Raw genomic sequence first — 13357 nt, forward strand, 5'->3', positions numbered from 1 at the left:
CTCTGCTTCTCTCCCTCCTCCCCGGCTCGGCAGCTGCCAAAACGATCACACTCACACTTAAAGATAATTAAAATCAACGCGCTAAGACAAACAAAGGAAACCACAATAGTAACCACTCTGAGACAAATCAAGAAAAATTGTGACCAACACTCTCCCCCAACAAGCGCAGTGAGGTTAAAACACACACACACATGCAGAGAACCGGCCCTAAAGTCGCAGGGGCGCTGGAAGTCGCAGGGGCGCTGGGGGAGTGAATGGGAAGCAAGAGAAGGAGAACGATCCCTCACACACACAGAGACACACAGAGTATCAATCCTAAAGTCGCAGGGGCGCTGGGAGAGTGAACGGGAAGCAAGAGAAGGAGAACGATCCCTCACACACACACAGACACACAGAGTATCAATCCTAAAGTCGCAGGGGCGCTGGGAGAGTGCAGGGGCGCTGGGAGAGTGAACGGGAAGCAGGAGGAGGAGAATGATAGCTCAAGCACACACACACACAGCCCCTACAGTGGCTAATCAAAATCGGACAGCAAAAAACTGCAGGCAGGGACAGAGAGCACGGGGTTGTTTTAAAGCAGCCCCTCATGTAAGCGGCTCCTCTCCTCTCCCACTCTGCTTCTCTCCCTCCTACCCGGCTGGGCTCGCTGACAGGAGCCGCTTACACCCGCTTTGCTGTTTCAAAGCAAGCCACGGACTGCTCATGACTGCAGCAGATTCCCCCGCCATCCGTAGGCATTCGCTCCATAACACGCACAGACATTTCCCCTTACTTTCTAGGAGGAAAAAACTGTGTGTTATGGAGCGAAAATTACGGTAGATAAATAGGTACCACTCCGGCAGGAAGATAAACAGTGTTTCCGTGCGCTGCTCTGGTTTCGCCAGAAGCGGCTTAATCATGCTGGCCACGTGACCCAGAAAAACTGTCTGCGGACAAACAGCTCCCTCAGCCAGTAAAGCGAGATGAGCGCCGCAACCCCAGAGTCGTTCGCGACTGGACTTAATTGTCAGGCGTACCTTTACCTTTACCTTAAGTAGCACATCTAACTCACCTGGTTTCTCCATGGACATGAAGACAGTCTCTCCAGAGAGGGGAAAGAGCGTGAGGGTCTCTTCAAAGACTGTGTTGTGCTGAAAAGTATTCCCGGAGAAGAAGACGGACAGAAACTCAGTCTGGGAACCTACACTGAGGATGTACCAATACACAACTTTGTTTTGGCAAATCTTGAAGTGCAGATTATCAAAAACATAGCCATTTATACCTGTAAGAGAAGTGAGATGGGGGAAATGCCATGGACATCCAGGTCACAGGGTGGACTGAGGCCAAAAAAAGAGTTTCAAAAACAAACAGATGAGGATTAAAATAATAGAGTCCTGGAATCCCTAAAGACTATTTTAAAAGTAGCTGCTAGTTTTTGGAAAGCACATGGGTGGAGTAAGAGTGCTCAGTGCCTCCCTGCAACACAACAATAGTGCATTAGTTGTGATTTCCCCCCCTGCTTTATTAGATCTGCAAAACTTCCCCAATGAGTTACTGCTGTTTGGAGGGGCCCAGGTGCCACAAAAGCGGACAAAAAGAACAACGCAGAACATTTGCTGAATAAAAAGTAATGCAGAAAGTTACAGGATATTCACTGATTATAACTGAAGTAGTATGAGCACCCCAAAACTTCTAAAGGCACAGACAGGTACTGAAAGCGGGATTGTGTACGGCTGCTGCAAATGGTATCATGAGCACAAATGATTATGAATGCACAATAAAAGGACTTCTGAAAGGGCCTGTACTGAATGAAATTTAAGCGATGTAAATAGATTTCTCACAGCATGCTTAAGCTTGTATGTAGCTCTGTGTGTGTGTGTGTGTGTGTGTGTGGCTTTTCTGGGATAGGGATGCACCCTTCCCCCCCCCCTTTCCTCCCCTGCCCCACACAGCTTTTCTTCTGGGGCTACTCACTGTGCATAACGTTGGAAGCATAGAACTCAGGATCCTGGGGCTTGACATTGGCTGCATCAGAACAGGATTGGTTGATATTCTCCTCCAAGTACCAGCTGAGGTTTTCATCGAAGACAGAAAACAGCACAAATCTTGCTTCATCTGACATCATCTGGAAGAACCACAAATGAAAGGGTTGAGGAGAGACAACAAGCATCACTGCTCAAGGTTTTTTGGATATGGAGATGAGATGGCAGGAGGGGAATATTGTTTCCACCTTGCTTCTTTGTTATCCGGTTCTAGCTTTCTTGCTAGAATGTGTGCCTTTGGGTGCCCAACTCTGAATTGCTCCCCATGCAGACCTTTAAATCATTTATCTGCAAACACCTCAGAGTTAAGCTGGAGTATCAGTAATTACAGCAATCAGCCAACTGTTTGGTTCCCATGTCAACTTGTCACCTCTAGTATATCTAACAGTAAGCTGATACTGCTTAGCATGGCCTGGGTTGCCATTAAAAAAAAAAAAAAACTGAATTGGGAAGAGATCTAGAGATCATCCAGTTCAAACACCCACCCACAGGTGTACAACCATGCAGAGCCTTGCCACAGTTATCCATGCCCTGGTAACATTCCATGTTAGATTATTACATTATTAATTTGAAAATTAGTCAGCTACTCCATGACACAAACACTAGGCTGTTAGCCAGGTTAGTACATTATGAATTTGAAAATTATGCAGCTACTCCATGACATAAGTGCCAGGTTGTTAGCCAGGGTTTGTCTTACAGAACTCATTATTCTGCTATTTTGTAAAGTCTTCATTGACCTCTTGCTTTTTTTGGTTACAATTCAGAGGGCTGGTCACCCATGGCTGCCTGTAAAGTACCTTTGCACGGTCTAATAGACACATAAGGCAGCAACATCCCAGAAGCAAAGCCAGTTTGGGCTTGGCAGTGTCTGGTTGAAAGTCTCTGAGTAGATGAGGACCATCTCCTTCCCTCACTGGCATTGTCAGCTGTAATGCTAAGTCAAATTGCGGCTTTGCATGAACACTGTGAAGCTTCCTAGATGGGATATCACAACCACAGAGTGATTCTCCCCAGTCCTGCTGCTGCTATGCTAACCAAAGTCAGGCTTTGGTTTAGCATTACATATGAACCTAGGCTTGTGGTTTGCCTCCCCCAGGAAAACCATGACCAGTAAACCAAGAACAAACTTTAGTTTCAGCTTGTGGTTTGTCTTGCAAACCATGAGTTCCAAGTTCAGGCAATATGCTAAGCCATGCCAAGAAATATCTGCTGCAGTCTTAGTCTTTGCTATGGGAACCTGCAAGTTTGCACATTCACGCTAAGCATAGTTTGCACTGAATCCAAACCAGATCACTGTAGCTACCCCTTATTGGGTTTCACATGCTCTTACTCTCTCAAGCACATGGCTAAAACTCCCTTGGGGAGATAGGTGAAGGGAGGGGGGAATTTTAGGGGGAAAGAAGTGAGCATGGAAAGAGTTACACACACACACACACACACACACACACACACACACACCTTCTTTACTCATAGCTAACACATTTGGGCTCTAATACACACACTTACACATAACATGAAGTTGCCCTCATGCTATTTTGTGAAGCTTTCTCCTAAGATACAAGGACCAACCTGATTCCCTCTCCGATCCATGGTCTCTTTGAAGCAGATCAGCAGTGGTCCAATTAGCCCAGAGGCTAAATCCCGAGCAGGCTTGATAGAGCTGTAATAGTAGTGAGTCAGGCAGCGGGGATCTGAGTTGGTTGGGCCATCCTCAGGCATTATCTTCCACCTGTAGGTGAACACCTGGTTAGGTCGAATGGGCAAGAGCTTCATAACGTGATCTGGGAGGAAACAAACCGTAAGACCACTGTGTTACTGTATTTGCCACCAGCTTTTAAAAATCAAAAACTGGCTAAAGATGTACAGGGCAATCCTAACTGTGGTCAGCTCAGAAGTGATTCAATGGGGCTTACTACCATGTATGCACCTGTCAATTTCAATTCCTCCCAGTTTCTCATTGTTCAGTCTTCTCCACAGTTCCACGTCTATTTGCAGGATTGTTTTCCTAATGTCCTCACACAAATCCATCAGCGTTTTAGTACTACTTTCTCCTGGCCTACACATTTTTGCCTGCAATTTTACCTAATGCTTTGCAAAAGCAATTTCCTCTCATATATGCATACAGCACTGTTTCTATTCCACTGAAGTTCATCTTCCACCAAAAACGACATTATTTGTTTTGCTGTCTGTTGTGGCAAAATTACATACAAAATTCACATAATTAATTGCGTAAGTCACAAAATTATGTTATCATTACGCGTTCATTTCAATGCAAAGGAAATAGAGGCAATTCCCGGTTTAGGTGTGTCTGAATGATGGGCGATCACACATACATGCCAAACCTGGAAGTAGCCCCAAAACACACTCCGCTGACAGGCGTGGGGGACCAGAACGGAACCCCCATGCAAAAGGAGGATTGCCTGTACAAGGCAAATGAGAACATAATCAATGATGTATTATTTGCGGACTGAAAAGTGAATACTGATCCATTCTGGACATGGGAGAAATAAGCAAGCACTAGCAGTTTCCGCTCCCATTTTTGCTGTTGATAAAATCCTCTGACATCCCTACTCTTCTTTAAACAGGAGCTATACAGTGGTACCTCAGGTCAAGAACTTAATTCGTTCCGGAGGTCTGTTTTTAACCTGAAACTATTCTTAACCTGAGGTACAACTTTAGATAATGGGGCTTCCCACTGCCGCCATGCCGCTGCAGCACGATTTCTGTTCTTATCCTGAAGCAAAGTTCTTAACCCGAGGTACTATTTCTGGGTTAGCAGAGTCTGTAACCTGAAGCGTCTGTAACCCGAGGTACCACTGTAGTTAAGATTTGCTCTTGGCTATAGTTCATGTTTATGAAGGAGACAGCTTAGCCACAATCTCAAGTTCAGATGACACTCTAAGCTGCCATGTCCACTGACCTAAAAGGACTGGAGCGCCAGCACATTTGCATGGTCCTGGTAAGCTACAGTTTGGCTTACCGTGACACGCAAACCAGATTGGTACACCTCAGTCTCTTGCAGAAGAGGGCAAGCAGTAGCCTTTAGAAAGCCACATGGCAGCCTAGCAAAAGGAAAAAGGAAAGGAAACAAAAAGTGGGGCATTGGAAGGTAAAATACAGTGGAAAAGTCCTGCTAAGACTGGAGCATGACTAACAGCAGACAATGGTAAGCAGCAGCACTGAAGGCAGGCAGATTTCTAAAAGCAAGGTGGTGCATATTCTATGATGCTACACATGTAGCAAAGTTAGGATTTTGTACCAAAGTGAGCACCCTGTCAATCTTGTTTTTCAAAGACATGTCTACTCCTTAAGTGGAATACAAAGTAGGGCTTGAAAGCTGATGAGGAAACACATTGGTGATCTCTCAACTGAAAAGCAACTTGCATGAATTGTTCAAGATTGCTCCCCACCCCCATGATTAGCTGAAGCAGGATAAATAATTGACAAATATGCAAATATATGCATGGTTATTTTAATGTGTGTATGCTCATAGAGAGCAAATTATTTCGGTTTTTCCTGGTGCTGTATGGCACAGTAATTTCCACAATAGTTTGATTAAAAAGGGAAAAAAGACAATATGCATGCACCCCTCCCACTCTAAGGAATCTACTCCCATCTGCTGAACGAGTCTTACTTTTGCTGCTTCTCATGGGGTAAAAGGAAGTGACACTGGTGATGCCATGGGGGTAAATGTTGTACGGCCGGCTGGCTAGATTCTTGAACATAATCTGAAATGACAGTTTTCACATTTTAACCAGGATTTGTAGCCCTGCTGGAGCCCAAATGTCAGGTGTAACAATATATTTTATCAGAGCCTGTACACTGTTTAGAAGACTGGCAAGCTGGGAGAAAAGAACCACCCCAAATGTTTTGCTCTACATCCAGACCGATGAGCTTGGCAGATAGCATTGGAAGTCTTTGACACAAATCAATTCAGCCTCTGCCAATTTCTGTGAAAACTACCACAGACTGCTGAAATGGTTGTGTCAACGAGCCCTGAATCTTCCCTGAGAATCCTAGGTTACATCTCAGGTTGAGACCAACTACATTTGTTCTGGGTATAAGCTTTCGTGTCTATGTGCCCATCCTGTATTTTTATAGTAGTGTCCAGAAAATGTATTTCTTGCATAGATTGGTTCATTGTTAGGTTGATGGTGGGGTGAAAGTCACTGAGTGTCTGGTGGAAGGTGTCCAGGGTCTGCTGACCATGTGTCCAGATAATAAAAATATCGTCAATGTATAGCAGGTACAAGAGAGGTTTGAAAGGGTAGGAGTTTAGGAAGCATTGTTCCAAATCTGCCATGAAGATGTTGGCATACTGTGGGGCCATGAGTGTGCCCATTGCTGTGCCGCTGATCTGAGAAAAACAGCACCCCACCCTTCCACTATATATAAGGGTCTGGTGACTTCTCTTTCAGTGTATCTGAAGAAGTGTGCATGCACACGAAAGCTTATACCCAGAACAAACTTAGTTGGTCTCTAAGGTGCTACTGGACAATTTTTAAAAAGTTTTTTATTTATTTCGACTGCGTCAGACCAACACTGCTACCTACCTCAATCTCAGGTTGAGAACATGATTAGTAGAAATACAAAACAAACAGGGCAGTTACAATTTACAAATTAGCAAAAGGTTCAAGAAGGGAAAAGAATACTGAGCTACAACCTTCAAACAGTTTCCCAAGACAGAATAGATATATAAATAGTTCCTTGGGATAGAATTGTCTTCAGCAGCACTGTTTTAAAATAATGCTTTAGAGTCTAGACCATATGAGTTCATCCAGATGATCATTTAAAACTTGGTTTAGGTGATTGTGAAGAAGCTGCAGCAAGCCTCAGGCTTGTGTATTCCTACTCATCTCCTTGCTTCATATTAAGATGAGGAGAGTGAAAGCTGTTGTTTCCGCATTAGAAAACAAGCCACAGTTCCACATCACATGTGAACTCAGGGAACTGTGGTTTGTTAGCCAAAGTTACTTACACAAGGTTACTCACACAAACTTTACTTTTCCTTTAGACCACACCACAGGGTCTCCCATTTCTGCCCTAGACATTTTTAAATTTCTAAAAGTTCTTACATAGTTCTTACACAGAATAACAGAATTGTAACATGAAACTGTGGTTTGGTCTAAAGGAAAAGTAAAAACTTTCACTCCCCTCACATATAAAGGAGGAGGAAAACAGAAGGAAAGTGTGTGAGCTTAAGACTTGCTGCAACTTACTGACAATCACCTAAGTCATAGTTAGGACTTAGGATGGTATGGGGGCAGGAGAAGGGTGTGGATGTGGGTGTGGGTGAATGACTGAGAAAGAAGAGGGGGTGAGAGAAAAAGAGACAAAGAGCGTGGGGTGGTATACTGATGATCACAAAGGGGTAGCTCTGACCTTTCTCATCTCTTACCATAAACTCATCACCAGTTTCTCCTTTAAGGACCGGCCCTAGAATCCCCATGTGGTCTGGTTTCGATGCCTTCCGCCTCTTGAAATTCGCATCCTCATACTCCACAAACACGACTTTCTTATACTTGGAGCCAATCCTCTGGGGACCATGTTCCAGAAACTGTTTGGCGTAAGCACTGCAGAAGAGAAGGGAGAAACGTTCTGGGATGAGCTGATGTTAGATCTGGAGAGGGCTATCATGCTTTGGCCATCACATCTCAGGCACCTGAGACATGCACCTAGTCAGATAAGTATTCATCTCATCACAGACTTCAGGGAAGAGGTCCTGGAGTATTGGCAGTGTCACTGTCAGTGGTCACCACTGTGGGATACCTATCAATGTAGGCTGAGTAGCATGTTGTTGAGCAGGAACACAAATTGTCTTGCCTAGCTTGACCCACTATCCAACCATCAACTTCTCTGTGACTACATTTCCTGTCTTAGGTGTTTGTTTTGTACTGCTTAGAAAACTACAGCTGCTTTTATGATATGACTGTAAATTGCCTTAAGACATATATGTAAAAGGCAATTCCTAAATTAAATAACTACTACTACTACCGCCACCACTGGGGGCTGTCAGGTTGGCACTGACCTATGAACAGAACCTTCTCAGTGGTGGCTCCCAAATTGTGGAATGCCCTCCCTGGTGACCTACAGGTGGAATTCTAAAACAATCTGTCTACCCTGGTATTTCAAGACTGAAAGATCAGTTGTTTTGAGAATGTTTCAAAGTATTTTTAGAATGCTTTTTAAAATGTATTTTTAGTACTGCCGCCTTGGGCTCCATCAGGAAGGAGGGAGGCAGGAAGGGAGGGATAGAAACTGAACAACAACAACGATAATGATAATATTACTGTGCCAGATTCTGCTGCAGCCTGCCACAAACTTAAACCCTATGCTTACAGAAACACAGCTGACCCTGTTACCTGGATAAATAAGTGGAGTTATCTGAAGCATAGTCCCAAACAACCTCTTCTGCTGCTATATAATGTTTCCAGGTCATAGGCTGCCTTTTGGCACGGGAACGGCCTGTAATCCTGGGTGGAGAATCACCCATTTGGATCACTGTGCTTTCCATATCGGCCTCACTGTATTCCAAGTAGTCCTCTTCATCCACGTAGTCCCCTTCTGCCACCCTCATCTTCTTCATGGGTAGGTTTGGACAGACTTCTACCGTAACTAAGATTTCCATGCCAGCTGGAAGTAAAGGTCAGAAATAGGTGTTATCTCCTATGTGCCTACTTTGTCATCCTTGGGCTTAGAACTCACTAAGGTGGTCAACCTGTGTCTGGCCTGCGCCCCTTCACATTTCAGGTGGGAAATCTGTTGACGTCTGACTCCTCCCCTACAGACAACATTCCCTGCACAAATAATACTGTTGTTCTCGGAATCTTTGATCCTTAGTATGTTGGTGAGCTGCAACTCCTATCATCCTTGGATACTGGCCATTCTGGCTGCGGCTGGTGAGGGTTGTAGCTCACCAACATATTGAGGGTCACAGGTTCCTCAACTCTGCCCTGCACAATTTAAAATTAAGCAACTCACAAATTCATGAGGCTGATGGCATCTGTAGTCTATCAGCATCTGGAGGGCCACAGGATCTCCCATTTCTGCCCTATACAGTTTTAAATTAAGCAACTAACAGTACGCTGGAGCCCCAAGAGAAGGCAGGGTGCAGAAGCTAGTGGAACCTCTCTGTATCCTAGCCTGTTACTATGCATCTCATATCAACTCAAATACCATTTTTCAATAAAGGGGAGGAAGACCCATTGGTTTTCCATTTCTGATCCTTCATTAGCACCTCCTCTTTCCTATAGCTGTTACCTTGCTGGTGTGATGGGATCTGGCAGAACATCTGAAATATGCCGATGGTTGTGGGCATTGTCTCGGCAGTGAGAAAATTAGCTGGGGAGAGGTCCAGAGTAGTATGCCGATGGTGTCTCACAAGGAAAGTGTGGCCCTCAAAGAAAATGGAGTGGACTTCAGGTTTGGTGCCCAAACTAATGACATACCAGTAGACCAGTCTGTTCTGGCACACCTTGAAATCTACAAGAGATATAGAAAATATACAAGTGAGGAAACTGTTCAGTGATGCTCAAGACATCCCAATGGGTGCTACCACAGGCTGGATCTTGCCCTGAAGATTTTATTTTGCCCCTGGCAGCCAAGCCAAACTTCACTTGTAAGGTAAAGAAAAAGTTTCTTCCACTTTATAGAAAGAAAAATGTTCCATGCTTTAAAGTTGGATTTTTTAAAAAAAAATCATTTTGTATCTGTACATACTTACATTAAATACCATGTTAGAGTCTATGGTGAATCTCTTACTGCTGGAAGCACTAGCTTTGTTTATGAAGCCTGATCACTCAAGAATGAATTGGTTTTGATGCTATCAAACAGGGACTTGGGGTCAGGACAAAGAAGCAGAGGGAGGAATCTTGAGCCAGGAGTTGCAGCCAAGAATCTTGAGCCAGGAGTCAAAAGAGCAGTTGCTATTGTTATTGCCCTTTGTAGTCCTTCCAGCCGAGGAGGAGAAACCAATGACTAACCTGGGTTAATGGAGTCACTCCACAGCCTAGAAACCCTTTAATAGCAATGCATGTTTCTCCCGATAGCTCTGATAGCTATGGAACAGCAACATACAGATCTGTGAATTATATATTCTAACTCAGGCATAGGCAAACTCGGCCCTCTAGATGTTTTGGGACTACAACTCCCCTCATCCCTAGCTAAGAGGACCAGTGGTCAGGGAGATGGGAGTTGTAGTCCCAAAACATCTGGAGAGCCAACTTTGCCTATGCCTGTTCTAACTCCATCAGCTTCTAACAGTGGCAAAAATACTAGGGCTAGTCCTTCTGTACAGCATAGTGAAACAGAGTGCTTCAAGCCACAGAATTTAGCCAGGTCATCTCCACACCAGACATTTAAAGCACTATTAATTATACCACTTCAACAGCCATGAAGAAACTGTAGCTCACACTGAAGTGGTATAACAGTGCTTTAAATGTCTGGTGTGGGTATGACCTTAGCTGAAGGCAGAAATTGGTGCCAGGATGGTAAAGTAAGACTTGGTTGGCAAAAGGGAATATTTGTCTAGCAAAGTGGGGTGCTGCTTGGTGTTCTATTTCAACCCACAAAACACCTTGGACCAACCCTGAAAAATGCCCCTCCTAAGCCACCATACAAAATGGCTCCTGAGAATATAGAATATAGAAGCTATATAGAATATAGAAATTTAAAACATCCCTCTGCTTTTCCATTGTGCTTCTGTTCAGCCTCACTCGTGGTGTTTACATTCACCACCATCACCTTCTGTCAATCATTCCATCATTCACTTCTTTTTTTCTTGAGGGGAAAGATATAGGTGGCACTTACCAGGCTGGGAGAGATTCATGAATCCATTGATAGTGTGCAGCTCATGGGATAAAGCATTTCCTAAGGTGTTGGATTCAGAGTACCAGCTTTTGCCTGATGGGAGACATTTGAAAGACAGAGGAAGATTACATGACTCTTCTCAAGATCCACAAGAATTTCTGCTTTAAATATACAGAATAGGCAGAGGCAGCTGCTGTGAAAGAACTTGCAAGTCATTATTGAAAAAAGAACAACAAACATGGCAAAAAAAGAGAGTGCTTGGACATGGAGTTTTAAAACATGGACCTGTGCCAGGAAAGAGTGAGGCAAAAGGCAAGTGTGGATAAGTCCTTTGTTGGATGTCCATTAGTTCTAATGTTATAACACAGGGAGACAAACATCTCCCAATCCACTTTTTCCACACTGTGCATTATTTTACATGCCTCTATTGTGCCTCCTCTTTTTTGCCTTTCCCCTGCTATACTAAAACCACAAAGGCATTTTCTCATAGGAGAGTTTCTCCAACCCTTTAATCATTTTGTCTGCCCTTTTCTGGATCCTATTAACCATAGGTGTAGCCAGGATTTTTGTTAGGAGGGGACCAAAAAGTTGTTTAGCTTTTTGGGGGAGATCACAGGTAAAATTCCCCCCCCCCCAAAAGAGGACACTACGGGGGCAGGCTTTTGTTTGAGGGGCAGGAGTCTGCGGGGACGGACGGACAGAAACTTAGTTAACTGAGTGTTTTTAATGTATTTCAATATTTTTGGGCTATGCCCAAGCTATTAACCCATAATCTCAATATCATGCCAATAAAAACTAACAGGCTCACTCACTTGGCAGCAACTCTGGTGTCATTTTCAGGTGGAGCGTTTTTATTTGCTTGGGTTGCTTACCAGGAAAGCTGGCTGTACGTCTTGCTTTATCAGTTCTGTTGAATTTTATGAATTTTTAAAATGCCTACTTTCTTCTTTTTTATCTATTTAGCTGTTGTTGGCTTTTAATTAGTGTGTGTGTGTGTGTGTGTGTGTGTGTGTGTAAACTTCTACCCTGGAAGTTTATTGAAGAGTGTCATAAAATGTTTTGTGGGTGGTATTCAACAAAGTTTTACTCACAGTGTGAATGGTAGACCCACTGAAAGTAAAGAACAGGACAAAGTTAGGTTCAGTAATTTCAGTTGGTCTACTCCGAGTAAAACTTAGTTGAATAAAGCCCAGCAAAATAAGTCAGCAGTCTTGTACATACTAACCTGGGAGTAAGTTCCAATGACTAATGAAGCTTACTTTTGAGGAGACAGGCATAGGATTTTCACTTAAAAATGGGGTAAATCCTGAGACTATAAACAAATTAAGTTTATTTTTTCCTATACACTTTTACTCATTCTCCTGCTGTAATTGAATTAATTCCTGTTTTGTAACTGGCCCTTCAAAGTCTGACTGACTCTTGGGATTGCTTTGAGATGCTCCAGTCCAACCTGTGCAGCTTCTCATCAATATTATAAAAGGGCTATGGAAATGATGCAGAACCCGTGGTCTTCAATATGTTGCTAGACTCCAGTTCCCATCAACCCTGACTGCTGCCCATGTTGGCTAGGGCTGAGGGGCGTTAGAGTCTGACAATGTCCTGAGCTTTCCTCAACCTTAGTCTAAGGCAATATCACTCTGGATCAGACCTGATCTAACACATGCAGCAGAATTGGATAGGTGAAATATTCATCTGGCAGACTGGACTATACCAATCTAGTCTACCAGGTAAGGGATTATATTGGTCATGGTTCTCCTGAGGACCAAGTTTCTTACAATCAAAAAACAAAGTAATGCATCAGGAAGAAAGGTAGCCAACTTCCTGCTGGGCTAATTTTCTACTTGAAATTATTTTACAGTGTTGCTGTACTCTATTGCAGTCTACTCTATTGCCTTAGGACTATTCTACCTTATTGCTATCACATGCTGAAGCATGATAACATCTCAGTGGCAAATCACTTGGCCAGTCCTTGAAACTCTTAAGGAGCCTTTTTGGCACCCTGAAGACACACCAATTTATTGCGTTATTAGCTTATGTGGCCCAGACCCAACCTAGTCCATAACATAGCTCTTGAAATACGTTTATTTGAAGCTGTGTCCAGGATCACCACCAGTTTTAGCATCATCCTTAGCAAGAGAAAGGAAATTGCTCTTAGCTACAGAAGGTTTTTCCTCCCTGCAGGGATGTGGAAAAACATACAAAAGATGGAACATGGGAAGCTGCCTCACACTCACTCAGGGTCCTTCTAGGTCAGTATTTTTTATACTGAGCGGCAGCAGCTCTCCAAGGTTAAAGAGAGGGGGGTCTCTCCCAGCCCCACCTGGAGATGCCAGGGATTCAACCTGGAATCTTCCACATGCAAGACAAATGTTCTACCCTCTTCTCCCCTCCCCCACCCACACCATTCTTACCTTCATCAAACACTGCAAAGAGTAGCACAAATTCTTGCACTATGCTTTGAATTCCTTCACTCATCAGGGTCCCTGCATACAAGATTTTTGAAAATGGAATCATTAAAAAAGAAAATT

General features: G+C 43.7%; 1 protein-coding gene across 5 annotated transcripts in view; it reads right to left on the reverse strand.

Moving 5' to 3' along the window:
- F8 (coagulation factor VIII) overlaps positions 1-13357 on the reverse strand; it is a 78501-nt gene that overhangs the window by 32410 nt on the left and 32734 nt on the right. For all 5 annotated transcript variants that reach the window (XM_079962315.1, XM_079962314.1, XM_079962317.1 and 2 more), the window contains exons 5-13: positions 13241-13312; positions 10830-10922; positions 9282-9503; positions 8384-8654; positions 7420-7594; positions 5656-5749; positions 3591-3802; positions 1954-2104; positions 1052-1261 (exon numbers count right to left, since the gene is read on the reverse strand). In XM_079962315.1, the coding sequence (XP_079818441.1) occupies positions 1052-1261; positions 1954-2104; positions 3591-3802; positions 5656-5749; positions 7420-7594; positions 8384-8654; positions 9282-9503; positions 10830-10922; positions 13241-13312 (1500 nt within the window). The remainder of the gene's footprint in view (positions 1-1051; positions 1262-1953; positions 2105-3590; positions 3803-5655; positions 5750-7419; positions 7595-8383; positions 8655-9281; positions 9504-10829; positions 10923-13240; positions 13313-13357) is intronic.

This window comes from Podarcis cretensis (genome assembly GCF_951804945.1).
Source record: "Podarcis cretensis genome assembly, chromosome: Z".
NCBI lineage: Eukaryota > Metazoa > Chordata > Lepidosauria > Squamata > Lacertidae > Podarcis > Podarcis cretensis.